The 27,003-nt window shown below is 55.6% G+C and overlaps 3 protein-coding genes across 8 annotated transcripts in view; 2 read left to right on the top strand and 1 right to left on the bottom strand.

Moving 5' to 3' along the window:
- The window catches only part of PASK (PAS domain containing serine/threonine kinase), a 41,274-nt gene extending 25,498 nt beyond the window's left edge, over window positions 1-15,776 (top strand). For 4 of the 5 annotated variants that reach the window (XM_006935746.4, XM_006935747.4, XM_045034733.1 and 1 more), the window contains 9 exons: window positions 486-2,227; window positions 3,075-3,256; window positions 3,630-3,797; window positions 7,386-7,511; window positions 7,627-7,761; window positions 10,479-10,678; window positions 12,694-12,827; window positions 14,442-14,588; window positions 15,186-15,776. In XM_006935746.4, the coding sequence (XP_006935808.2) occupies window positions 486-2,227; window positions 3,075-3,256; window positions 3,630-3,797; window positions 7,386-7,511; window positions 7,627-7,761; window positions 10,479-10,678; window positions 12,694-12,827; window positions 14,442-14,588; window positions 15,186-15,292 (2,941 nt within the window). In that variant the 3' untranslated portion in view covers window positions 15,293-15,776. The remainder of the gene's footprint in view (window positions 1-485; window positions 2,228-3,074; window positions 3,257-3,629; window positions 3,798-7,385; window positions 7,512-7,626; window positions 7,762-10,478; window positions 10,679-12,693; window positions 12,828-14,441; window positions 14,589-15,185) is intronic. The other variant, XM_019838992.3, reaches the window with a different exon arrangement.
- Window positions 15,777-17,519: 1,743 nt separating this feature from the next.
- Window positions 17,520-27,003, top strand: part of MTERF4 (mitochondrial transcription termination factor 4) — a 70,157-nt gene continuing 60,673 nt past the window's right edge. The window contains exons 1-4 of one of the 2 annotated variants that reach the window (XM_023260000.2): window positions 17,520-17,654; window positions 18,706-19,201; window positions 21,441-21,625; window positions 22,316-24,718. In XM_023260000.2, coding sequence (XP_023115768.1) covers window positions 17,634-17,654; window positions 18,706-19,201; window positions 21,441-21,625; window positions 22,316-22,669 — 1,056 coding nt within the window. In that variant the 5' untranslated portion in view covers window positions 17,520-17,633 and the 3' untranslated portion in view covers window positions 22,670-24,718. Of the gene's footprint in view, window positions 17,655-18,705; window positions 19,202-21,440; window positions 21,626-22,315; window positions 24,719-27,003 lie in introns of those variants that run through there. The other variant, XM_023260001.2, reaches the window with a different exon arrangement.
- The window catches only part of SNED1 (sushi, nidogen and EGF like domains 1), an 89,087-nt gene continuing 85,164 nt past the window's right edge, over window positions 23,081-27,003 (bottom strand). Inside the window, 1 exon segment of the mRNA XM_023259989.2 lies at window positions 23,081-26,644. The gene's annotated coding sequence lies outside the window, so the exon portion shown is untranslated.

Genomic DNA, 27,003 nt, shown 5'->3' with positions numbered 1-27,003 from the left:
GTCCTCACCGGGGGTCTTTGGCTCTGTGATCGCCCCCCTGCCTGGAGGCGGCCCCTCCCTCGGTGGCCTCCATGCGAAGTTCCTGGGCTTGTGTCCCAGCTCTTCCCACCCCTGTGAGGCCCTGCTCTCACGGCCCCTCCTTGTGCCAGCCTCTCAGAGCTGTCTGTCTTTGGCTGTGACCTCTGATAGCATTTGTAGCCCATCACAGGTCAACATCGTACAGGGCTGCACGGCTACAGGGAGGCTCCCTCCCCGCGAAGCGACGATGCTGACCGGAGCCCTGAACGTAGGGTCCTGGGTGTTCAGGGCTGTCTTTGCTAAATCATTGTTAAATGAGGATTTATCTAGAGAATACATGAGCTGCTCATAGCTTATGGTGGTGACTGCTTTATACTTGTCTTTAATAGAGGAGGATGCGTGTGGTCTTTACTTTTGGTTCTTCTGTGGCTCTTAAGTAATTACGTCATCCGTGTTACAATCCTCAGAGGGGACAACATCCCAGAAGGAAGCCTGCCAGCCCAGGAACGGTCATCGCCCAAGGACCAGCAGAACATCCCAGAAGGATGCCCACCATCCCAGGAACAGTCATTGCCTGAGGACCGGCGGAACATCCCAGAAGGATGCTCACCATCCCAGGAACAGTCATTGTCTGAGGGCCAGTGGAACATCTCAGGAGGATGCCCACCATCCCAGGAACAGTCACTGCCTGAGGACCAGCAGAAGTTCCCAGAAGGATGCCCACCATCCCAGGAATACTCATTGCCTGAGGACCAGCGGAACATCCCAGAAGGATGCCCACCATGCCAGGAACAGTCCTTGCCTGAGGATCAGCGGAACATCCCAGAAGGAAGCTCACTAGCCTTCAGTAAGTGGTTATTTCCTGAGGGCCAGCAGCAGAACACTCCAGAAGGAAGCCTGGCAGCCCTCAGAGAAAAGTCATTGTCCAAGGACCAGCAGAACACCCTGGAAAGAAGCCCGACAACCCAGGAATACTCATTGTCCAAGGACCAGCGGAACCTCCCAGAAGGATGCCCGCCAGCGCATAGCCAGTGGTCCTTACCCGAGGCCCAGCAGGACACTGTCTTGGAGAAGGAGGAGCGTGCAGCCCCAGAGAGCCTCATACGGGACCTTGAGGGAAAAAGTGGGTCTGGCCCCAGGGACACGTGGATGTTTGCTTCACGTGAAGACTCTGAAGGCCCGGCTCCAGCAGAGGGTGGGAGCAGAAACCCTGGGGTGTGTGGCCCGCACCAGGAGGCACAGCTGGAGGGGGCAGGTGTGAGCAGTGCCGGTGGTTCAAACCATCGGGCTGGTTCTATCATGCCCGTGCCCCATGCTGCAGGCCAGCCGGCGGGACAGCGCCTCCTGCCGTGCTACCCCAGGTATGGGGGTGAGCAGAACCCGCAGCCCGGAAGCCCCCCCAGGGCAGCGCCACCCTCATTCTGGAAGCCTGTGCTAGATGAGCCGTGGGCAGGGGAGAGTGACCGAGATGAGCTGCAGACTTGCCTAATTAAGGAGCGGCTGTCCAAGTGGAGCGTCGTGGGGCCACCGGGCGTCTCTTACACAGAGCACCCCCTATTCTCTGCCCCTGTGTCGCTGTGTGACCCGGGAGGTGGAGGCCCGCGCAGCCGTGTGGGCAGCTCCGCGGCTTACTACGCACTGGCCACAGACCTCCCCGGGGTCCTGGATGCGGTGCAGGCCCGGGAGGCCGATGGGAATTCATTTTCCTGGAATCTCAAGGAACTCTTTTTCGGTGAACGGACAGACCGAACGTTCTCGAACCGTTCCTGTACCGCGTTGGAGCTTGTAGAGATGGCCTCTCCTTCGCTGGCGGGCTCTGACGCAGACCTGAGTGGTCCGCACGGGCCCGGGTCACAAGTTCTGGACGACAGAGAGCTGTTGCTCCTGACGGGCACCTGCTTGCATCTTGGTGAAGTTCAGCCTCGCGAGAGCTGTCTGGGGCGCGGCCCGGCCGAGCCCTCTGAGACCCGTGTGGTGTCCTCAGGACCCTACAAAGTGAGTGGCAGAGAGAACCCAACCTGCGTCCTTCCCACGCCGGGAGCTGGCTCCGTGGAGGTGTGCCCGTTGGAGGAGCCCAGGCTGAACTTCCAGGTCACCTCCACGCCCGTGAAAGGGGACAGCCCGGCGATGCCCGGGGCCCCTCTGCAGCATGAGATCCAGGAGGGCACCTATTCCGGCAGCTGTTACCACCGAGACGGCTCGTGGCTGAGTATGTGGCGGGCGGCTGCTGTGGGAGCACAGCATGGCCGGTGCAGGGACTTCCTCGTCCCGGAGTCTGACGTGGCTGCACCCCCTGAGTAGTTTGGGCAGAAATGATGCGCTAAAGGATCTGCAGTGAGAGCTTATCTCTTGAAAAGTAGGGTGACGGGTGCACGTGCTAGGGAAGGGTGGAGCCTGCGGTCCCTTCCTGGGAGCTGCTCCGTGCACCAGGGGACGGGTTCTGCCGGCCCCGACCTCCATGGTCACCCTGGGCAGCGAGGTGCTCTGTGGCCCCGCGTGTGCCGCTGGGGCTCTGGCGCCTGACGCGCTGTGTGCTAGGAGGCAATGTTCTTGTCGGGCCCCTTCACTTGCCCCTGGGAGTCGATTATGTTCGTGATTTCTTAGCAGATTATCTCCTGATTTCTTAGCAGATCCACATCATTTTCACCAGTCGTTTCCTTACTGCTGACTTCACAGTGTCGGTTACTAAGGCTTTTTCCCTAACCTTAAAAAGGTTCTACGAGTAATATGTGTTATCTGTAGATGTACTAGAAAACACAAACAAAAAGAAAATAAAGCCACCTGTAAGTGCCTCCCCCAAGATGACCCCGTTTGTTTTGGCGTGTACCTTGGAGGCCGTGTAAAAATGCACAGACGTGTATCCAAACCACGTGGGCTTTGTACGTACACGCACGTGTGGTTGCAGGAACCGCCATAGGCACGTACGCGTTCCACTGAGGCCGCTCACATTCCTGGCAGCTGTCTCCCGGCTTCCCCCGTCGTCCGAGTGTGGGTGCCCCTGCCCGCCCCGCCCGGTGCACGGTGGAGCTGTCGTGGTGACCCTCCCTCCCCTCCAGGTGTGCAGTTTGAGGTGAAGCGGGTGGAGCTCCAGGGCTCCGCGACCCTGTTCTGCTGCTGGCTCGTGAAAGACCTGCTACGCAGCCACCGGGACTCGGCCGCGCGGACCCGCCTGCTCCTGGCCAGCCTGCCCAGCTCCAGCCACTCCATGTGCGAGCTTTCTGGACCCAGCACAGGGGAGGTGGGTGTCTGCGGTCAGCTCCCACCTTGCACCCGCCGCGTGGTGTGGGAACCGGAGCTGCCCGGCTTTTCTCTCTTTCTCTCTGCTTCCTCTGCGACGGGAGGGAGGTCCAGTTGTGCCTTTTTGGGCCTGTCTTCTAAGTTCGTGGGTAAGTCGGAAGCCAGACGTGGAATCTTAGACCTGAGTTTGCCCCGTGTGCAGGGCGGGGTATAAACACGCTCGGGTGTGTGTGCCCATCTGGGCTAACCGGGAGGGCACTTCTCAGGCCAGGTACCCCCAGGACACGGGAGGAGGGGGGACAGGGGACCGGATGACGTGAGCCTGCCTGCTGCTGGTCACACGTGGCCCCTCGGGCGTCCCGTTTCATTCACAGATGCTCAGGAGCAAGCCCTGGTTTGAGGAGCCTCCGACGGCTCTGGAGGTGGAGGGGCTGGCCGCCTGCGAGGGCGCGTACTCCCGCAAGTACAGCACGCTGAGCCCACTGGGCAGCGGGGCCTTCGGCTTCGTGTGGACCGCGGTGGACAGAGAGGAGAATAAGGAGGTACTGTGGCTTCTGGGCCGTGCGCAGCGACGGGGCCGCTCCGGTGCGTCCGTGGCCTCAGTGCCGTGGCACGGGGCAGGAGGCGTCCTCCATGGAAAGCACTGAGCACACTGGCTGGCCCGGAGGGCACCCGAGGCAGCGCACACGTTCCCCCCTTGGCCATCCTGCCCGCCGCTTCGGGGCCATGTGGGCTTCTCGCGTGCCTCTCCCTCGGGGGCTGATGTCTATTGATTTTCAGGTTGGGACACGCCAGGCTTCCTTCTGTGGTCTCAGTGGGCGTGGCCATTCTTACTTATTCCTCGTCCACCTGAGCCGAGGCCTCGCTGCCCCTCCTCCCACATCCTGTTGAGACTGCGGGTGTAGCTGCCCAGCGTTCTGTGATTTGAGGGAATCGACATGGTGACCGTCCTGCCTGTCCCTGTGAACACCGTGACACTGCCCAGGTGTCCCCGTGCCACCTACTGGTTTCTGGGAGACCGTGTACTCAGGGGGTCCTTTGACCTGTTGGCTGTTACCAGCACATGTTGGGGTTGACACATCGTGTGTCTGTGCGAGACCCTTGCGGTCCTGACGTGTTTTCGTGGGTCCCCCAGAGCTCCAGGCGAGCGGCTCAGGAGCAGGCTGCCGCTTGCTGCGTCCCTGCCATCGCGGCCGCTCCGTTCCCTTCTCGATGGATCCTTCTGGGGAGGGTGTTTCATTTGTTTGCAGCTCGCTGAGACTTGGCTTGAAGAGTGAGTGCTGAGTTCTGTCTGGTAGTGAGTGGCTGACACGATCACACCCTCGGTTTCTCTGGTCAGTAACACCGATCAGCTTGCGTTTTCCAGAATCAGCCCTTGGTTCTGTTACAATATTCTCTTACCGCATTGCTGAATTTGGCTTGCTGATAGTGCTACTTGGGATTCTTTTTCACTTATATTTCATCCATGAGTTTTCCCTCCCTTCTGACATCAGCGTGACGCGAGGCCTGTGGAGTTAGCGCTTTCGTGTCAGCGCGGTGTCTGTCCGCCTGTTCAGACCTGCATGTTTCTTTCAGCCGCATGCTGTGGTTTTCCGTGTGCAAATCCGTGTGCAGGTGACGTGCAGCTGCGTCTGCTCGCTCGGCCATCCTAGTTCTTGTGTTTGCGCTCTCTCGTCTTTGCGAGACTTGCCAAAGAAGTGTCTGTTTTGTTAACCAGATATTTGTTTTGTTTTCTTTGAACTTGTCTTCTTGTACCTTCTGGGAGTTAATTGTGCTGTATTTCTAGCTTATCGGATTGGAGGTGTCTCGTGGAGCCATTACTGAGTGACAAGGCCCCTGCAGAGCGGTTGGTGGTGGCGCGGGCCGCCCTTGCCACCTGTGTTTGCAGGGGCTTCATTGTCTAGTCCTCGTGAGGCGGGTCTCGCTCTTGGTTGGGTCAGTGACCACACAGACCACAGGGCTTTCTTTGGACCGCTCTGCCTAAAGGAAGAGGAAAGAAGCTGCCGAGAGTCTTTCTCTTGGTTTGAAAAGAAACACATGAGTAGTTTCACCTTTCAGAACACAGATGTCAGCCTAAATATTCCTAGGCCAGCAAACGATGAAGGAAAGCAGCCAATCAGAAAACAGCCCTGCACGGTGAGGTGCCCGTTCGAGGGCCAAGCGCTGCTCTGCAGTCTCAGTCTGCGGGACAGGACGGGAGGACTGCCATCCCGGCACAGTGGCTCTTGTGACCCAGGACGCGCGGTGTCTCTCCGCGTGTTCAGACCAGCATGTTTCTTTCGGCCGCGTGCCGTGGTTTTCCATGTGCAAATCCTGTCGTCCTTTTCTTAAATTGGTGTCATTTCTATATCCAGTCTCTCCTCTTTCTTGTGCCTAGTTTTCTTTTGCTGGAATGTGCATTACTGATTTCCTAGGAAGGACACTTTGAGTTCTTACATGTTTTCTGATTTGTTTCCCTTCCATTTCAGTGGCGATGCGCCCTCCCTATTCCTCCCCGAACGTGTGAGCCCACGTCTGCTGTCATCTAGCATTTATTTGAAGAGCCGTCTGATGTTTTTTCCTTTCTGATTTTTTTAATTTACTTAAAAATTCTCTTTGAAGTTTACTTATTTTGAGAGAGAGAGAAAGAGCACGTGAGCGAGCAGGAGAGGGGCAGAGAGAGAGGGAGAGAGAATCCCAAGCAGGCTCCGTGCTGGAGCCTGTCAGCACAGAGCCCGATAGCACAGAGCCCGACGTGGGGCTTGAACTTAGATCATGGCCTGAGCTGAAACCAAGAGTCAGATGCTTAACGGAGCTACCCAGGCGCCCCTGGAATTTTTTCTTTTAATCTTTGGACTTCATACGTTTCACCAGGATGTATTTCTGCGTGTGTGTGTGCGTGTGCACGCGCACACGTGTGTTGTTTATTCTTGCTTGATGCTTGGTGAGACTTTGATCTGAATGTTTAAAGCTTTCTTTACCTTAAGAGAATGTATTCTTTTGTTCTGTTAATTCTTTCTTTTCCTTCTCTCTCGCTCTGTACTTTCCCCCGAAGCCCCTCTCACGTGTGTGTTGCAGCCCACGGCAGCAGGCTTCCCGCTGGTCTGCTCGAACCCTGTGGTGGGACGGCCACAGCCTCTGCGTGCCCCCCCCACCCCCGCTGGCCGCGCCCCTGGGTGCACAGGGCTTCAGCCTTGCTTCCCTCATTTTCTTGCCTTCCCTCACGTGTCTCCTCCAGCCTGTCGAATCACGGGGCCCTCTCTCCACAGGATCCTTAGGATCTGACCACTTGTCACCACTGATGGCCAGCACTAACCCATCACCTTTTCCTCGAGGTCACGTGAGGGCTGACCGGGTGCTGCACGTGCTCCTTGCTGTTCCTCCTGCCTCTGCGTGTTCCCCTCCCGCTCGCTGCCCCTCCGGCGGGTCCCCTCAGCTGTCCCTTCTCCGGGAGCCTCCCTACCTGCTTCCCTGCTCGCCCGGTGCACTGGGCACGCTGTGTGTTGGCCGTGCCCCCCCGCAGCCGATGAGCCGGTGAGGTGGGGCTCGGGGGCCATCTTGTGGGGTCTCCCGCCGGCCGTCTCTGCTCCCCGCTTGGCCCCTCGGCCACGCGCCCGGCCCTCACCGGCACAGTGCTCGTCTCCTCCCCGTGACCTTTGCCGTCGTCCTGGGCAGTGATGCTGTTTCTCTTGTGTTGGCCTGTGTCCGTCAGGCTTGCTGGACTCCACTGGGCTCCAGCTGATGTGAGTGGTGGCCTTTGTGTTCCCAGTCCTCAGGCCTCCTCGTTCGTCTCCTGGGTCAGGGCACCTGTCCTCACTTGAGAAATGGGGGTGCTGGGGCCTCTGAGGGGCACCTGCTGCAAGGTCTCTGGCCCAGGCTGTGGCTCCTCAGCTTCCGGCCCCTCCATCATGCCCTCGCATCCACTTTAAGTGGGCAGGTGTCCTCAGCCCTGCTGGCCAGCTGCTGGTGTGCCTGTGTGTTCCTCGTGCCGGGCGGGGGTCACTACTAGGTTCCTCTCTCCCGTCCCTGGATTCAGGGGAGGTACGCGTGGAGGTTACCCTCCCCTGCACTGCGATGCAGCAGTGGGCACCAGGCTTGAGGGGACGCGGAGGCACGCTGGCGGTCACTTCTCCCCTCTGTCTTCCTTGCAGGTGGTGGTGAAGTTTATTAAGAAGGAGAAGGTGTTGGAGGATTGTTGGATTGAGGATCCCAAACTTGGAAAAGTTACTTTGGAGATTGCGATTCTGTCCAGGGTGGAGCACGCCAACATCATCAAGGTGGAGTGCTGTTTCTCACTTAGCGGTGTCCCGACGTTGCTTGTGGGAGAAGCTCTTAAATACGTGGTCTTGAAGGTGTCTCGGCAGGCCCAGACCTGACTTTGTGTTTTTGCAGGTGGTGGACGTCTTTGAAAACCAAGAGTTCTTTCAGCTGGTGATGGAGAAGCACGGCTCCGGCCTGGACCTCTTTGCGTTCATCGACCGCCACCCCGGCCTGGACGAGCCCCTGGCGAGCTACATCTTCCGACAGGTGAGCAGGCTGGCGCCGTGCTGGGGAGGTGACGGGCTTGGGCACGGGGCTCTGAGGCCGCGCAGATGTGGCTTCACACGCACTTCTCTCACAAGCTGGGGTCTAGCCTTTAGATTTTGGATTTGACGGAGTAAGATACATAATAAGATATACATTGGAGGCCAGATGCCGTCCTGGACCATTCGGAGATGGAAGCTTATTTATATTCCTACAGCACCCATGCCAATTGCAAACTTAGCCAGAAATATTCCTACAGTACCCACGCCAATTGCAAAACTTGGCCAGCAAAGCTGTTGGATTAAGGTTTGAGGCCTGTGCCTCTGATCTGAATCCTCGTCTCCCAGCAGGAAACCATTGCTAATCTGTGCAGCAGGGATCATGATAGTGCTGGCGTGGGAAGGCTAGGAGGGTTAGATCAGAGCCTCTGAGGCACTTGTGCGGCACGGTGTCCCGCACGTTGTAAATGCTCGATAAATAGTAGCTGTCCAGTCAGTTAATCAGTAAAGGTTGAGATTCTAGCAATCTCATTTTACAGTGTTTGTTTTGGTCTCTTTATATCTGTTTATGTATTGATCTTGTCCGTTTATTCTTTTATTGGAACAGGAGACTGATCAGCGAAATAGAAAGGCATGCTGGGAGATAGAGAGGTTGGGGAGGGGGTGGAGAGGAGACAGTAATTCTTGTTTTGAGGAGACGGTGGTGATTTCATTTTAGACTGTTCCAAGCACCCTGGAAAGAGTGGAGAAATAATCTGGAAGGCCGGGGGCAGAGGGGAGTGAACAAGTCCCAGGTTTGCTCTCTGATTGTTTCCTGGTGATGACTTAATTTCTAATGACAGCTTCCATAAATTGACATTTTGTACCCAGAGCTATAAAATCCCAGAAGCTATTGGATTTCTGAAATTAACTTTCTCAGGCACCTACTTATAAATTTCAGGCATCATGATTCTGCTCGAAGACCGTCGTCCCCTTTTTCCCTCTTCCTGTTTTGCAAGATTACATACCCATCTACCTTAATGCATAGCAAAGATTTGTTTTTGAAATCTTCGTGGCAGGCAGTCCTATGACAACAGGAGTCACTTGTTAATAGCTGGTGTCTCTCAGTTGTTAATTCTGGGGCAACTGACATAGGTAAATATAGTGTCCCCTACTTTATAATTTTTCAAGAAGTATCTATAGCTCTTCTGTAAATTTACGTGCGTAAGTGCTACATATGTATGTGCGTATGGATTCATGATTTTATAGAGAAATACCATTATATATTAGCGTATGTATGTAGAGTGCCAGTTATCAGTGAATTGCTTCTCAGCTCCAAATCCACCAAGGGCCCACTCAGTGGCCAGCTCTCCTATGCAGCGAGGGGGAGGGAGGACCTACAGTATATTGCCACAACCGTACCCTTTCAGAGCGGGAACTATTGCATGAGGCCTGTTGGAATGAAGCCCACTTCCAGTGGACTTACTTTACGTCTGCCTCCGTGAGAGCCCCACACAGTGTGGCTGATGCTCGGTGCTGCTCTCTGAGAAGCTGCTAGAGCCCAGAAGTAGGAGTTTGGAGACTTGGCCTCCGCTCCCAGCTCTGCCCCCATGCACTGCGTGAACTCTGGGCAGGGTCCTTTCCCTCCCCGTGGACCGACGGTGTCAGACTCCGTCTTTCTCCAGGGCCTCCTCCCGTTGAACGCCCAGACCACCCTCAGTAAGGTGCCCACCGTGCGTCTTTGTAGCTTCTGCTCGTGGTCTGTCTTTCCTCCTGAGATTGTCACGATGTGTATTGAGGGGTGAGTGAATGTCTGCTGGGAAGGCTTCTCAGCGTGGAGAGAACTTGTGAATCAGTGTTTGTCTGGTGGGGGCACAGAGTGTCAGCTACACAAGATGACCAAGTCCTGTTTCATAGCTAATAATACTGTAGTGCAGACTCAGAAATTGGCTTAGTGTAGATCTTATGTTGAGTGTCCTTATCGCAAATAATAATAATGAAATTTTATTTTTTCATTTATTTTTTTAACTTTTTTTTAACGTTTTTATATTTTATTTTTGAGAGCCTGAGAAACAGAGCACGAGTGGGGGAGGGGCAGAGAGAGAAGGAGACACAGAATCAGAAGCAGGCTCCAGGCTCCGAGCTGTCAGCACAGAGCCCGATGCAGGGCTCGAGCTCATGAGCCGTGAGATCATGACCTGAGCCGAAGTCAGATGCTCAACTGACTGAGCTACCCAGGCGCCTGCTTTTTAATTTTTTTTAACATTTATTTTTGAGAGAGAGAGAGAGAGAGAACAGAGCACAACTGGGGGAGGGGCAGAGAGAGAGAGAGACACACACACAGTATCTGAAGCAGGCTCCAGGTTCTGAGCTGTCAGCGCAGAGTCCGATGTGGGGCTCAAACTCACGAACTGTGAGATCATGACCTGAGCCGAAGTCGGACGCTTAACCAGCTGAGCCGCCCAGGCGCTCCGAAATTTTAAAGAAGAATCAGGTGCTGGTGCTCCTGCCAGCGGTGGGACAGGCCGGCCACGCCAAGCACCCCACCTGGACCTGCTTTGCCTATGCTGAGCTGGGCGGCATCTGCAGCATCCGGCCTTCTTTCTTGTCACCCACGCATGATAAACCAGACAGTAGGCTCTTAGCTTCGTTACTGTTTCTTTCTTTGCGGTTAATCCTTATTTTAAATGCATGTTTTACCTGACTTGCTTTTCTAAAAAGTCCCTGTGGCCCCGATTGCAGCTGGTGTCGGCAGTGGCCTACCTGCGCTCCAAGAGCATCATTCACCGGGACATCAAGGACGAGAACATCGTGATCGCGGAGGACTTTACCATCAAGCTGATCGACTTCGGCTCGGCTGCCTACCTGGAGAAGGGCAGGCTGTTTCACACGTTCTGTGGGACCATCGAGTACTGTGCGCCCGAGGTGCTCCTGGGAAACCCGTACGTACGTGCTGTGCGGCAGCCCGGCCTCGCGCCTTCCGTCGGGGCCCTGCCACCCGCGGGAGTTTAGGTGGGAAACTGTTTCAGTTTGCGCCTCTTGGTGACAGGGCCGCCGACTGATGACGAGCGTTTTGTGGTCCGTGGGCAGGCAGGCAAAGTAAGGCTGGTTACGGGATGCTGGGCGGTGGCTGCAGGATCTGTTGTGGTCTTTTCTCAACTTGTGTGTAGGTCTGGAGTTCTAGAAAACACGAAAGATCAAGATAAGCATAAGAATGAAGAGGGTCTCTCCTCAGTTGGGTTTATTCCTTGTGACGACAGGAATAACAGCTATTCTAGTAACCACTGTTGGGGATCGAGCAATGGGACGTACTGGTGCAGAGGACCGAGTGGCCTGGGGCCTGGCCAGGCCTCCTGCTCCTGCCCCGGAGCCTGCGGGCCACAGGGGGCTCCAGCCAGTGCTCACTAAGCCCTTCCCCTGTCACCCGGCACACTCAGAGCCATCAGACGGGAGGGAAGATTGAAGGGGGATAGTCTAAGAGGGCCTTGGAGTTTCTCTGAAGATGTAATTTGGGCACCTGGTGCCCCCAAGCGTGCTCTTGGCTGCTGTCTTGTCCTGTGGTGGCCACCAGGTCGTCAGAGTTGTAGCGGGGGGCTGCGCGTCCTGTCCGTGGGATCACGGCATGTGCTCTGTGGTTTGTCTGCCCCCCCGCCCCACCCCCTGCACCCGGGCTGGGAAGCTCCCACAGGGAAGCGCAGGGTGGTGCCGCACCTCAGTGCCCGCCCGAGGGCAATCCCGCCTTCTCCGGGAGCCCCGTGGGCCCTGCACCGTGCCTGCGCCCTCCTCCCTGGCCTGCGGGCGCCCTCCTGCGTGCTCCCCCATCTCGCCTCACCAGGGGTTTGCTGAGCTCTGATTCTAGACCCCGTCCTCAGGAACTCTGCTTCCTTCCTCATTGTCTCTGTATCCTTCTCCGCCAAACCGGCCCGCCACTGGGTTTTATACGTAGACTTTTATTGCTTATGCAGTGTCTGTGGCAGCTTTCACGCTGCTGTGGCAGAGTGTCGTGCCGGCGACAGAGGCTGGGTGGCCCACAAGCCGAAAACGTTTGTGTTTGGCCCTTTACAGAAAAAGTTCGCTGCCACCTGTGGTACCCCGTTGGACTTTTGTCTTCAGTCTCCAGTATTCTTGAAATCTTTCTTTGCAAAACAACACAAAACAAAAAGTGTCGAACCTGCTTTCCTCGCTCTGGCTTGTGCAGTCTCTCATCCCGCACTTGCCTGAGGTCTGTCCTCCCGGCACCTGTCAGCGTCCAGGGCCCCCCCAGCTCGCTCTCCTGCGCCCTGACGTCCTGGACCCTCTTACCGCTCACCAGTGTCTCTCAGCCACGTGGTGTGACTGACTCCGTCTCTGTTCTCCGGGCCGGACCGCCCCCGAGTGCCAGACCCCTGTGACCACGCGGCTCTGGGGCCAGCTCAGCGGCAGCTCCCCACCTTCTGTGTCACGTGGAGGCGCTGCTTCTCAGGCCGGCTGTGGGGCCTAGGGCAGGGTCACATAAAATGCCTGGCGGAGTGTTGGCATCTCACAGGTGCCCACGAGTAGAAGCCAGGTTAGGTCCTTACGATGATGAAACATGGCGACAAAGCACTATCCCTGTTCCACCCCCTCCCCCCCGCCCCCTCCTCTGGGTCACTGCTGTTACCTTGGCCCTCCTCCTGCTCCCGTGCAGCTTAGAGCCTCTACTCTGCTGGCCTTCTCAGCACCTCCTCCAGGAAGCCCTCCCATCAGGAGGTGCTCCACCCTCACATGCCGCACACCCTCCCGTTTGGCAGTGGGCATCTCTCAGCTGCCTGAGCACGAAGGTTTGCTTTTCTCTCCCTCCCCAGCGCGTGGCTGGAGCCGGAGTTGAGGGCGTAGTTGAGGAGGGCTGCAGGGCGCGCTGGGGGCGTCCTGTGGGGCGGGCCTGTGGCTCTGGGCTGAGCCCGGGCGTGCCCCGAATGTGGCCGCCACCTCCTTGCAGGTACAAGGGGCCGGAGCTGGAGATGTGGTCACTGGGGGTCACGCTGTACACGCTGATCTTTGAGGAGAACCCTTTCTGCGAGCTGGAGGAGACCATGGAGGCCGTGATCCACCCGCCATTCCTGGTGTCAGAAGGTGAGCCTGCGCTGCAGGTGCCGCGGAGACGGCTCAGTCCCCTGCCTCGGGCACAGCGCCCCTTTGTCCGTGCTGATGACCTCATTGCTCTTTCTGTGCCGCTAATGCCGATGTGGACAGAAGGGTAACGTGACCATGACTAAACCGTCATGATAACATTATGTGCAGGAGAATCCCCCTTGGGTCCCGGGGGGGCCCGCTTCTGAGACAGACGCTAGCAGCCTGGGAACCTGGCTGTGGCAGTGACTGTAAGGTCAGCACTGGGGTCAGACATTCATCACTTGGGGGCAGTGGTGGGACTCGGCCCCCTAGCAGCTGTTGGGAAGCCTGCGGGTTTCTGTCGCACCTCCAGCTCCTGTCGGGGCCATGGGGGGGAGGGGGTGGTGTGCATTTGGGGGAAGGTCCAGTGGGCTCAGTGGCCTGGAAATGACTTCCTGTGCCTGGAGTCGGCCCCTTTGGCACCCCAAGCGGAGGAGCCCCAGGGAGGGGGCTGGTAAGAGTTTCACGGGCACTGCTGGCCCGTGGGCTCCGGGGTCCCTTCCAGGCTTGGCATCCTGTGACTCTACGGCACTCGTTTATCCTTACAAGTGGCGGGGTGACGAGCATGAACATCTCGTGCACAGAGTCCGTTTGGAACCAGCTTGGAGTTCAGCCTAACTCCGCTTAGGTTGGAAGCCAGAGTCAGCACCGCCACGAAAACACGCCACGGATTGGGGCTTACACAACAGACAGGCATCCATTTCTGTCTGGAGGCTGAGAGGCCAAGATCAGGGTGCCCGCGGATTCGGTTCCTGATGAGAGAGAGTGCCCACACGCCACGCCCGGTCTCTCTTCTTGCGAGGACACTGACCCTATCACAGGGCCGCACACTCAAATGAAAGACGTCATATAACACCCCCCGCCCCCGTCACCTCCCGAGGGCTCCACCTCCTGACACTGTCCCAGTGGGGGACAGGGATGGGGGGAGGTGTGGGGACACTGAGTCCCTAACAGCCTGGAGGAGGATCTTTAGAGCTTTGCTGAAGTCCCGGATTCCCACGAACCACGCCGCTTGCAGCACATTCTGTTCCACCCACAGCGCCCATTCCACACGCTCACTCACCAGGTTCTCAGGATACCCTCTGGGATGGTGAGGCTCAGAGTAGCCCTGGTTGAGGGGACCCCATGTTCTTACAGGAAATGGGGCCCAAATCCAGACCCAAGGCTGGGGCTCTTCCCAGAGCCTGTGCTTCCTTTGGGGGGGGGGCAACGCAGGGCTCGCTCTGGCCACGTCCCTCTCCTCTTGTCCCACAAACCCTGTGTCGCTCAAAGCTCTGCACAGCCAGAGCCCCAAGAACAGGTCGAGTTTACGAAGCTCCGCACGTTGGTTAGGTGAGCGAGGCGGGACCCTGAGCTCCATGCTTCCATTTCAGAGGGACAGGCATCTCCTGCAGCCTGTCTGGGGCGTAGCTGGGCCCGTGTGCCAGGGACCCCAGGTTCTTGTCAGAAATGGAGGTTCCAGGGCTCAGAGGTGCTCATGGCAGGCACACCCAGGACCTGTAGTTTTGAGACATATTCTACTTGAGCCTGGCCTGGATCCACCCACACGCGTGGGGTGGGTCTCTCTGTCCCCAGATCTCATGAACCTCGTGTCTGGGCTGCTGCAGCCTATCCCCGAGCAGCGCACCACCTTGGAGAAGCTGGTGACAGACCCCTGGGTGACACAGCCTGTGAACCTTGCTGACTACACCTGGGATGAGGTGTGTCGAGTGAACAAGCCAGGTGAGAGGCATGGCCGGTGTGGCAGGAAGGCAAGGAGGTTCCCCAGGCTGCCTTCCTGGGTCTGAGGAGGACGCGCCCTCCTCCATGCTGTCCTGGACACAAATGTCAGGCCTTGTAGCTGGCTTGTCACCTGTGGAAAAAGTGGAGCTTGAGGCCCCTGAACACCACCGGGGCCTTAGAAGGTGGGTGAGCACCCAGGGGAGCCCCTGACAAGGAGGCGCCCACAGAAGGATTGGGGGCAAAGGGCTGGTGGTGGCCTGAGCCAGCTCAAGGAAAGGGTAAGGCTGCAGATGGTGGGAGTGGGATGCTCTGAGGGGACCCAGGAGCCCTGGCTCTTCAGATAAGGCTTCTGGCTGCACGGCTGGGCAGCAGCCAGCGCGTCTGGTCACCAGTGCTCAAAGCGGGCGGACCAAGCTGGTGCTGCCGGCCCCCGGCTTAGAATCCGCGCAGCAGCTCGGCAGGGGCCGGGACTCGGGCAGAGCCAGGCCGGTTCTGAAGGCCCCTGATCTGATGTCTCTGCGGCTAGGGATTCTCCCAGCGAGAAGCAAGTGTCTTAGAATCTTGTGTGAATGACACAATGTCTTCTTCTTTTTTCAGAAAGTGGAGGTCTGTCGGCGCTGAGTCTGGAGATGGAGAGCAGGTGCGCGAGGGAAGTGGCCCCAGAGCCATGCGGGGCCTTGTGCCCTAGGGGCGGCCCCTGCTGAGCGGACACCAGCTCCCTGCTCCTCTGTATCACTCTGGGGGACTGAATTGTTTTCGGGCCTCTTCCATTCAGAGAAAGTAAACTCTCTAGAACTAGGCCCAGTTCACGTTCTAAAAGCTCACATGCAAAATGCTAAAAGCTCTCTAGCATTAAAAAAATGCTAGAACAAAAGCCAGTGATGCTGTAAGATTTTAGGTTTATAAATAGACTTGGAATTCACTTTTGTCATGACCTCGGGAAAGCGTTCTAGTGCCGGGTTGAGTTTGTACTGTTAAAGGGCTTTCACTTGTGGACTTCAGAAAGGCGTAAAGTTTTTTAGTCTTTCTGCTTTTGTATATACACATGTGTTTTTGTCTCCTCTGACTGGACAAGTGCCCACCGGATGTGTGGAGTTTGTAGAACTGGTCAGCAACTGACCAGACTATTTCATTAACTTATTTTCTTGAACATTTTCCAAATTAAAGCAATTTTGTAGTAAACAGTTATCCTGACTTGGACTGTCTGAATTCTTCCACAACGCCAGTGTGGGAAGCGTTTCCTTTCCTTATTTTTATGTCTGTGCACGCCCACTTGCTGCAGCTGGAGAGGGGCTCAGCCTCTGTCAGTTTGGGGGTGCCTCCCCTGGGTGAGCCGGGAGCCCTGCAGCTTGCTCGGTCTAAGGAGGCCGGGTGGGCACTGATGCTCAAGCACTTCTTTCTCCCCTCCCCGCCCCCCCCCCCCCCCCAGCACTGCAGCCCACCTGGGCCCTGCTGTCCACCCAGACGCCCTGCCAGCACTCCCCAGACAGCCTGCGTCCAGCCCAGGCCCCACCTCGGCCGGGGCGTCCAGCCCGTCTTACTTCCCATCCGGTTCACATGCCGGGGTGTCTCTCACACACTCCGATGGCTCCGACCCATCCCCCTCCGGAGCGGAATCCAGATGCTCACGGAGCATGTGAAAAGCAGCTCCCAACCACAGGGAGTGGTTGGGAGCAAGAGGGAACTCTTTCATTCTTCTCTTTGCTAAGATGGTGAGAAGAAAACGAAAAGCCCCGCGGCCCCCCCCCCCCACCCTTCTTCCAGCACGTCACCCCTTTCTGCAGGTTGACGGTTCCTCTGCCTTGTCCTCCGGAAGATGCTCAGGGGTCACACAGCTCTGGTGAAGCCCTGGGCTCATTAGGGAGCACTCAACTGTCTTCCAGTATCTTGGGACACCCAGAGAGCAGTGGTTCGTTCTCAACTGTGGGGATATAGGATATTGCTATCCCCTTCCTTTACAAAGTGCTGCCTGAGTCCCTGCTGTCACCAGAGACTGACAGGGGGAGGGGGACACGCCCTCCTCCATCAGGGACCACAAAGGCCTGGTTTTTAGGTGTGTATTTTTTTTAAAGTGTGTAATAAAAAGTGATGTTTACTCTTCTGAGTTTGAATGAGTTTCTTGATAACTCTTTTCCAGAGTGAAAAAAAAAAAAACCCACGTTTTTCCTTGTAGTAGACATGATACTTATAACACGTAAGAGGTTACAGAATGTTCTTTTCAGACCCGGGGGCAATGGGCTAAGAGGGAAAAGTCCTAGCTCTCCAAGGACTGTTACTTCTTCTGAGGAAAAATAAAACTCATCCTTCTGGATGGCAGTAGGAGGTCCGACGTTTTGAGAGCGTTCTTTGCAGAGAGAGGCTGAGGCTGAGACAGGCTGGCAGATCTTTCTCTCTGTGTTCCCGGTGCGATTCCAGAGAGCGGCATTTTCAGAGGACTGAAGATGCTGTTGGCTTCCTAGAGCGAGGCCTGCATCTCGCCCACGATTTTATCTCTCCAGCCGGATTACCTGTTGGGGCTCGTTGACTGATTCCCTCCAGGGAGTGGCGGCAGCACACGGGGATTTTCTTAGGCTTTGGGTGTAAAAGCATTACTTTATCCTGAGAGGCCGACACTTGGGTAGTTTTGCAAGAAAACTGGAGTAAAACAACAACAACAACAAGAAAAACAACCAATGCTTTGGTTCTACACAGATTACAACCCCTGTGGCGGCGCCCAGCCCAGTGCCGGGCACGGAGCAGGTGCTCCAAGCCCTTCTCAGTCCAGAAGCCAGTGCTAGCTAAAAAAAGAGGAAGCTCGTACAAACGAAGGTTCGGGGCTCGGGAGGGCGGAGGATGCCCTGAAAGACACCGGGGCTCCGTGTCCGCACGACCGGGCGTCCCCGCTACAGGAGGGCAGGCCGGGGGACTGGGAACCTTCGCGGCGGAACGCGCCTCTCGCGCGCCCGCGCTTGCCAGGGGGAGGGCGGAAGGGACGGCTCGCGAGGGCGGAAGCGCGGACCAGTGAGGGCCGGTTTCCGGCGCCAGGGTCGCTGCCGCCTCCGCGCTATGGCGGCGCTCGGCAGGCAGGTGAGGCGGCGCCCGGTGCCGGGGATCCGCGCGGTCGCAGACGAGCCGCCGCCGGGTGGAGCCTTACTCGGGGGCCGGTGCCCCGCGTGGGCCGCGGCGCGCTGTCGCGCGGGGTGGGATCCGGGGCCGAGCGCTGCGGGTCGGGGTGGGGAGGGTGTGGAGTGCGCGGGCGGCGACCGCGGGATCTGCCTCGCGTGGGCCCGCACCGCCGAGCCGTTCCAGGCGGGCGGGAGTTGTGTGTGTGCACCTTGGCCGTCAGGCTGATTCTGCGGAGTGGACTTAGGTCGATGAATCTGCACACTAGTGTGAGGTCCACATCTTTGAGGTGTGGGCGCCAACTCAGACCCCCAGGGGTGGCACGGAAGTTGTTTTCAACTATCGTATTTAGGATACAGCAGCTGCAGAAGAGTTTCTGGGAGATTCCCTTATCTCACTGGTAAAACAGGCTTCATGTTTTTCTCTCCTGGGTAGTTTTATGGCCAAGAAGAAAAAGAGAGACCACTTGCATCTGCGTAAACAAACATTGTTACAAACTTGCTTATCCCCCCATTTGTTCTTCCCATAGACGCTGCCTCCTCCTTAAGTTAGGCCCTAATTTTACCATATAGAAAGCTACCCCTTCTGTGAGCAGTTCTATGCCTATGAATAAACTTTGGTTTTTATCTTCCTGTTCGTCTGTTTTCAGTTAAATTTGCACCCCACCCCCCCAGCACTGAACCTTAGGGGTAGAGCAAAAGTACCCCACGCACAGACACCCTTTCTAGTTCTGTTCCTCCCTGCCCCCTCAGTTACAGTGACAAAAGCCGACAGAAGCCGGCGGACACTTGCTTGGCTCGCTGACCTCTGTGCCCTTGCAGTACTCTGCTCTCTGTATGTGAACTTCCTTCTCTGCAGGCTTTTTTAGGTTCAGATACGGTTCTGCACATTGCTTACAAAGGCTGCTGTGCTTATGTGGGACCGAGGCACTAGGTAACCTGGCTCAGGAGCCCTGTGATGTCTGTTACATTGGGGTAGTGAGGAATTTATTCCCCATTGGTACTCTGTCTCGTAGGTCTTTGACTGGCACCGCCTGATCCCCCTCACCTGGGCGCATGTTGCTAGGCAGACTCCTCTCGGAGAACAGAAAAGGACGTCTGCATCGTTGTTGTGTCTACTGACCACAGCCTCCAATGGAGGGGCCCTCCAGAAGGTATCCTGCGTGGAACCCAGAAAGTATGTGCGGGAACCAGAGTGCAGGACAGATCTCACCCCAGGCCCCCTTGAGAAGCAGAGGACTCCTGTGGCTGGAGGGTTCTTAGAGCGAGAGAACGTCATCGGTGCCCTCCTGGACATGGGTTTCAGTGACTTCCACGTTAATGAATTGCTCAGTATGTGGCCAAGTGTGCCCCCCCAACAGTTGCTGGACATCATTTCAGAATTAATACTCTTGGGTTTGAACCCAGAGCCTGTGTATGTGGCCCTAAAGAAAAGCCCTGAGCTGCTGAAGCTGCCTATAATGCAGATGAGGAAACGTTCCAGTTACCTGCGGAAGCTTGGGCTTGGAGAAGGTACAGGAAGTGCTGATTTCGTGGACGACGCCGAGGACTCGGGGTTGGGGGACGAGTAGCCCAGGTGGGATGGACTAGGGGGGCTTCTGGGGAACGTCCTTGAGAATAACACGTGATTTGGTTCGGAGGTGAGAAAGAGGAGTGACCTCTGTGGATGGCACTGCCGGAGGGAAGGGGGGACAGGCCAGGACTCTTATCTGGTGTGCTCACTGTGGGGCCCCTGGCATCTAGAGCACGTACTACATGCTCATGCCCAGCAGATAGATGTCAGTATGTGATACTGATACATGTGTGTATACGGCATTTTTGATGTTGAACGTGAAGTGGTCTTAGTGCTTTGTGTCTGTATGACGTAGAGCCAAAGGCTTACAGAGGCCCTGGTAAAGACGTGCATTCCAACAAGGTGTCTTGATTTGCTGTGGAAGACGAGATCTTCCCAAACTCCTAGGAAACTGAGGAGTGACTGTTCCCTCTACCACGTCCCCCACCCCCTCCCCTGTCCCCAACAGGATTCACACCTCAAGGATTCTAGAATTCCTTTCTTTCTTTTTTTTTTTTTTGTTTATTTATTTTAGAGAGAGTGAGAAAGAGACAGAGCGCAAGCAGGGGAGGTGCAGAGATAGAGGAAGACACAGAATCTGATGCAGGCTCTAGGCTCCCAACTGTCAGCACAGAGCCTGACACAGGGCTCGAAGTCACAGACCTCAAGACCATGACCTGAACTGAGGTTGGACACTTAACTGACTGAGCCACCCAGGTGCCCCAAGGATTCTTGAATTTCCTTGGATCTCTATGGGCGTTTAGGAGAAGGGGGTTAGGGGTCCATGAGCGTCTCCAAGGATCTTTACCTACTTTGACCAGCGGAGGGCCACTGTTCTTTTTTTTCATTTTTGACTGTTACTGGTAATATATTGTTGAGGGCGACAGAAGGTTTAGGGATCTACTATTTCAGAGGATCTCTACGGACCTCCTCTAGAAGATAAGGAAGAAGGTAGTCTTCTCTCTTTCTCTTACTGGATTACCTGTTGTGTAATCTAAAAGGCTAAACTTAACACTTTATATGTTATGATTATAAATTACAAAGCTCAGAGGTGCCTGGATGGTTCAGTCGGTTAAGTGTCCACCTTTAGCTCAGGTCATGATCTCGTGGTTTGTGAGTTCGAACCCCACGTCGGGCTCTGTGCTGACAGCTTGGAGCCTGCTTGAGATTCTCTCTCTCTCTCTCTCTCTCTCTCTCTCTCTCTGTCCCTCTCTGCTCCTCCCTCCTTTTTCTCTTTCTCTCTCTCAAAATAAATAAACTTTAAATATTAAAAAAAAAGATTTTCTTCCTCTCTATCTGCCCCTCCCCACTCCTCCCCCCTCAACGAAAAGAAAAAAAAGACCATATGCCCCAGTTTGTGTAGGGTAATCTCAGTTACCAGTTACCCTAATGCATTTGTTAATAGGGCCTCTTTCACTCAGAATTGCCCTAATTTGGATATAATATATGGTCACTTCACTAACTAGGACATCAGTGTTGATGGCTACACATCATGAGTATTCTTACTATTACATTAATTGTTATCATGGAAGTCCTTTTCATTGAGTTTAGGCTCCCAGATCTTAGGAACGTTGCTTGTCAGTGCTTCTATTTTATTATGGAAGGAAACATCAATCCAAAGCCCCAGTGTGGGGGAAACTACTGTCTCATCTTACTGTCTCATCTTTCCGTAAATCCCGTGAAGTTTTTTTTTTTTTTTTTTTTAAATTTTGGAGAGAGATTGTGCATGAGCAGGGGAGGGGCAGAGGGAAAGAATCTGAAGCAGGCTCCACGCTCAGCACAGAGCCCGACGTGGGGCTGTATCTCATAGGATCATGACCTGAGCCAAAATCAAGAGTCAGACACTCAGCCAAATGAGCCACCCAGGTGCACTAACCCCCCACTCCCCCACCGTGAAGTTCTTTAGAGGAAGGGGGCAAGAGGAGGAAGCCGAGAATGTGAGGTTAGCGGCTTTCAGTCGGGAGGCCAGCAAGAGGCCCCCTCTTTCTATCAGGAAGGGAAGGTTGGTGAGTCTCAGAAGTGAGAGAGAGTCGGTGAGGAGATGTGTTGTTCTGGTGCTCCTGGGCAGGCAGCGGACGCTGTCACTCGTGGAGGAGAGCACCCTGGTCCGTGTTTTAAATGCTGGCTTGGGTGTAGCAAGCCCTTGGTTTTCTGGACTATCCTGAAATTATGCACTTGCCCTTTTTTTATGTTCTGCAGGGAAACTCAAGACGGTGCTTCTCTGCTGCCCTGAAATCTTCACCATGCACCAGAGGGACATCGACAGCATTGTCGGAGTTCTCAAGGAGAAATGTCTTTTCACGGTACAGCAGGTGACCAGGATTTTGCACAGGTGCCCGTATGTTCTTCAGGAGGACCCCAGTGAACTGGAGTACAAGTTCCAGGTGAGGGTGCCTGGTCGGGGGTTCGGGAAGGGACAGCCAGTGCTTCAGCTGTAGGGAGGGGCCGCTCCACCGAGGGAGGCCTCAGGCGCCCTGAGGGTGAATGGATGAGGTGAGGGGCTTAGATCCTCTTTGCAGGAGCCAGAGAGAATCGGCCTCTGGTCTTTCACCCCTTTATGTAGGACCTGTTCTGCAGTTTTTCTGCCATTGATGGGGGGTCACCCAGTCTCACTCTTGGGGGCAAACGGAGCCTCTGCTTGAAATAGCTAATTTAAAAAGAGCTGAAAATCTTCCTTTCTTTAGAACCTATTCTGCATGTTGATTTTAGAAGTGTAATTGTGACAGTTGTCCCAACTTTTGGGTAACAATTATGACAACTTAGGTCAAATTGTTAGATGTTTTCTGAATTTTTTGCCTGTTCTTTCCATACTCACGGTTTTTTCCCTGAGAAAAACAGAACTGAATTTATCTCCCTTGTCCCTTTATTTTCTGCTAAATTTTTCTCAATATGAATTTGAAAATGTTTTGAAAACTCAGCCGTCACACAATTGCCAGGCGTCAGGGAGTGTCCTGCCACTGTTGGTTGGGTGGCCTTTGTGAGTGCGTTTGGACAGCTTGAGGCGATTATGGACCGTAGAAGGGCCGGTTGTAAGTCACTGTGCCTGGGCCTCCTAACTGTGTCTGTGTCTCCAGTATGCCTATTTCAGGATGGGGGTTAAGCACGCGGATGTGGTGAGGACCGACCTGCTGCAGTATTCCATCACCAAGATCAAGCAGAGACATGTGTTCCTCGAGCGCCTAGGACGGTACCAAACCCCTGATAAGAAGGGCCAGACCCAGGTCCCCAATCCTTTACTCAAGGACATCCTCAGAGTGTCAGAAGCTGAGTTTCTGGCCAGGACAGCCTGTTCTTCTGCTGAGGAGTTTGAAGTTTTTAAGAAGCTCTTTGCTCGGGAGGAGGAAGAGAAGTCCGAGAGCCCCATGCCTGACCGTAAAAGCTTAAGTCTGGACGAGGAAGAGGAGGAGGAGGAAGAGGAGGAGGAGTGATGGAAGGACAGGAGTGAAGAGCCCGTAGATATCCAAGAATGTTTTAATTTTCTCAGAGCTCTTGAGAGCTTCACTTGGATCTTCTCAGGTTATTTTTCCTTCTAAAACTGGTCTTCTAGTGAAAACATTGTTATAAATCACCTGAGAAGCAGGTCAGACTAAGAAGGAGCTGCATTAGTTTGATCTGTCGTCCGATCTCTGTGGGGAGGGCCCTGTTCCATCCTGAATGAGAGTTACTCTGAGCTGTTAAACTCAGAGGGACTGAGTATCTCAACATCCGGTTTTGTTTTTTTCTCTGTTACATACGTGGGTGATGATTCCATGATTGTGGGGAATGGGGTTCCTCCCTCTGGTTCGAGTCATTATATATTTCCTTCCAGTGATAAAGATACAATTATGAGCAGGCAGGGAGGCTTTTGTACATCACAGCACTTTATTCTATGAAAACAAGTAGCCGGTTTCCCACAGAAACACTTGTGTTTTCCATCCACACATATTGCTTCCTAACTGCATTCAGCATCCGGCAGCGTAAAGGGAGTTGTTAGTGATGTGTGTTTTCATCTCGCACAGCTTCTTGATGCCATTGGAGGGTTGGGGGGCTGCTCTCTATGTCTGTGAGGACGAGGCCCTGGCTCTGACCTCTCAGGAAAGTCGGCTTCCCCGCGAGGCCGAGCTCACGGCCGGTGGGCCACATCCAGGCCTGAAGGCTCTGGCGGCCACAGGAGTGTGGCCTGGAGTGCGCAGAACAGGAAGGGGCTGGGGCGGTCTGATGTCATCTCCCTATCGCCCGTTTCACACAGTGGCTCCTGAGACCAGAGGAGAAGAGGAGTCACACGGGGTCTTTGGTGGGGCGGGACCTGGTCTCCTTCAGGGGGCCCCACGACAGCATGGTGCTGGGAGTCCCCTCGGGGAACCCGGTGGGCCTCAGGGGTGATTTAAAGAGCAGAATGTGATAGAAGTCATCTCTGAGGTGGAGGCCCGGCCCTGATGGTCTGGGCTCCGCGAGGGAGGGCTGGTGCACCTCAGAACGTCCTGGTGTCCCTCACTTCAGGGGAGCCGGCACGGGGCTGGTGACGCAGAAGACGTTTTTGGCGATGCAACCAAAATCCAGGTCTTGGCAGCATTTTAACAACCATGTGAAAGTTCTGGTGCTCGGCCTTATTTTTCCAGCAGAGACTGTGCAGGAATCCTGTGGGGCAGCGGTTCCCACCTGTGGCGATCTTGACCCCAGGGAACGTCTGGCAACATCTGAGAACGTCTCGGTCGTTAGGACCAAGGGAGGGCGCCGTTGGGATCTAGCGGAGGCGAGCGCTGCCGTTCAACATCCTGCCAGGCCCGTGATGGCCTCACTGCAGAACCATCCAGCTGGGGTGTCAGCGGGGCCGTGGCCAAGGAGCAGCTCTAAAGCCTGGTCCGGTGGATTGTAAGCAGGCTTATGTTTGTTACATTTCTTGTATTTAAGAGAAAAGTCAGTAGCTGCGTGTTTGCGTTCCGTTCCCCCATGCGCTGGAATGTTCTTGTAGTCTGAGCTCTGTTTGCTGTGGGGACTCAGCACCAAGGTACTTGTGTTTTCTCCGGGCTCACGTGTGAGCGTGACCACACAGAGCCACGTTCGGCGGAAGGAAAGTAGCTCAGTGAGTCCCTGTGTGGTGTCGGAGGCCAGTGTCGTGGCAGTAGCTGGCCGGCAGGAGCGTCCCTGCCAAGGCAGCTGCTGGAGGTGGCCGGCCCTGGGTTTGCCGGAGGGAGAGCAGCAGGACGGGTGAGGGATTGCTTCTGTGGCAGCCCACGTGCGGCGGCGGGAAGGTTTTGTCTTCACTGGGTTCTCGGCCGTGGGCAAGGTTATGTGAAAACGAGAGCATTTCCCTCTGCTGGCGTTTTCACTTTTCTGTTTTGTGGCGTCCGAGTGGCCAGTACTCTCCCTCAGATGGGCTCTTGTGTCCAGTCGGGGGACTAAGTAGAATTACAAATTTCTATGACTGGAATGGGTAACCTAGCAGTTCATGATTGCTCCTTGCATTTTGATGCAGAAATAAATTTCTACGCACCTGATAGTTTTCTGATTTGCATTATTACTCATTTCTTCAGGTGGAGTTTGAGTGTATGTTCGAGGAAGACGCTACAGTTTTGGAAGGAACTGTGTGAAAAGAGCAGTGTCTCATTTAGAATGTTTCCAGGATGAGTTGTGATTCCTTTAGCATCAGGAGATGTTTTTGCTAGACTTACTAGATTTGTAAAACATCACGACGAGTTCATCATAAGACGGCACCAAGCTCAGGATTCAGTAGACTGTTTCTTGTAGAAACCAACGTTTCTGAGTTAAAAACTGAAACACGCTAGTGTTCGCCTCACGGCTGAGGGGCTTGAGGTCATTAGCATCGCAGTAGAAAGTTTCATCTACTTTTCCAGTGATATCGCTTGATCTCGCCACTTGCTGGTGATGCTGTAGCTTTCCGTAGGCACACAGCGACAGGTCCCAGGGACACAGCAGAAGTCAGCAGTACGCGTGTCTGTACGTGGTGTCCTCTCACTCCCCCAGTGCCGGAGCCCGCAATGAGCTCCCCCGTCTTCTCCAGGCGGGCCTGGGTCACTGGGGACGCTCTTGAAATGACCGTCTTTCCTCTCTGAAAAGGACAAATCGCATAATACACAGACATATGCACACAAAATTTTAATGAAAACAAAAAGCCTAAAATATACTCTAACTCTTCAAAAAAGTGTTTTTAGAAAAGATGACGGGAAGGAGCCCTCTCTGTGCTGGAATGCTCACTTGGGGCAGTGTGGGAGGCGCCCAGGGGCTCGAGTTCATGTTGGGTCGGCTCCTAAAATGTACGCGACTCGAGGTGGGTTGGCTTGCTTGCTTTTGGCCTCCTCAGGGAGAAGACTGCTGGTAGAAGACTCTGGAAGGCCTATGTGGCGAGGCTGCGCGACCCCCTGCTTGCAGAGACGAAGTGTGTGAACAGCCGCGAGCCGACTGCCTACAGCAGTGTCGCTCAAGGCACGGGCTGAGCATCTCCGGCGTGATCGGGTCTCTGTGGCACCCGGCCCTGAGAGGAGGAAGGAGCCCCTGCTGTGCGCCGTGGGTACCCCCTCGGCTTCCCGAGTTGGGGGGCTCGCGCGGGGCTTCCGTGCAGCTCCGGGGTCTTTGCTGCCGAGGTGCGTCATCGGGGCATGGCTTTCTCTGCGCGAGGCTGAGGCCTGGGTGACCCGATCGAGCGGGGCTTAGCCAAGTGGGTAGATGAGGTCTTACTGGAACACAGCCACACCCGTCCGGTCACACGTCTGTGGCAGCGCTGCTGTGAACGCGGAGCTGAGTCGTTGCCGCGGAGACCGTCTGGTCCACGGAGCCAAAAACAGTCACTGTTTGGGAAAGGGTTGGAGGCTGAAGCGTGTAAACCTCATCTTCGTATTTATTGTACTTTCTCTTTCCGATCTGCTGGACCGGGTGCCGGGTCGCGCCTGCAGCAGACGAGCGGGGGCGATGGTGGAGGAGGGTCCGCTGGGCACCCAGCCCTCGGCTTCCCTCGCGGTGGCGGCCCCTTCCTGGCGCCGCCGCCTCTGCCTGGGGGGCTTGAGAGCGGCTCGTCCTCAGCGTGACTGTGAGGTCTCCGGGGGAGAACTGCCGCCCGACCTCGGAGTCCCAGAGCGGGTGTCTGGATGTCGCAGGAGCGTTCCTGGCTGGCTGCCTCGCTTATCCGGGCCGATGCCTGGGCTGTCCCCGTAGGAAACGGCAGCCGGGCTTACAGCACGGGCTGCTAGAAGCGTTGCGGAGCCTGGAGGTGACTCAGCCCAGAGGGCGTCCCTGGCGTGGCCTTGGCCGGCTGTCTCGGTAGAGGCGGGGGAGGGAAGCTGCAGAGGGTTCGGGCGCTAGCCAGGACCTGATGTCTCAGGCGCCCGTCTCAGTCCACTTTTAGCCCCGTCTTTCTGGGCTCTGGAAGCTCGCGAGGTTGATGGAGTGTAACAAGGACGTCCTGAATCCTTTGAAGGAGAAAGAGAACGGGGCGTGAGGAGAGTGATACCCATACCTCTTTAAAACGCAGCTTCCTGTTCCCTTAGCGGTGCTCGGTCCCCGCCCCCAGGTGGCCCCGTGTTCCTGTCGCATCAGAGCCTCGCTGAGCTCTCCAACACTCAGCAGGGGGAGGGCAGGTGTGCCGAGGAGCTCTGGCTGCACGACCCCGCGGTAGGGGCGTTCGGGCGGCACCGCAGGCCGCCGGCTGCTCCCTTCCATTAGGCGATGCCCTTGGATTTTGGCTCTGAAGACACAGGCTGTCCCTTGTTGCTCTGGATTGAAATGAACTCCTGTTGGTGGTGTTTTCTCCATTGTTTGAAGAATGCGT

Source organism: Felis catus, chromosome C1 (genome assembly GCF_018350175.1).
Source record: "Felis catus isolate Fca126 chromosome C1, F.catus_Fca126_mat1.0, whole genome shotgun sequence".
NCBI classification, from domain to species: Eukaryota; Metazoa; Chordata; class Mammalia; order Carnivora; family Felidae; genus Felis; species Felis catus.
The sequence above is the reverse complement of the archived record's forward strand: the minus strand, read 5'-3'. Positions and strand labels throughout refer to the sequence as shown.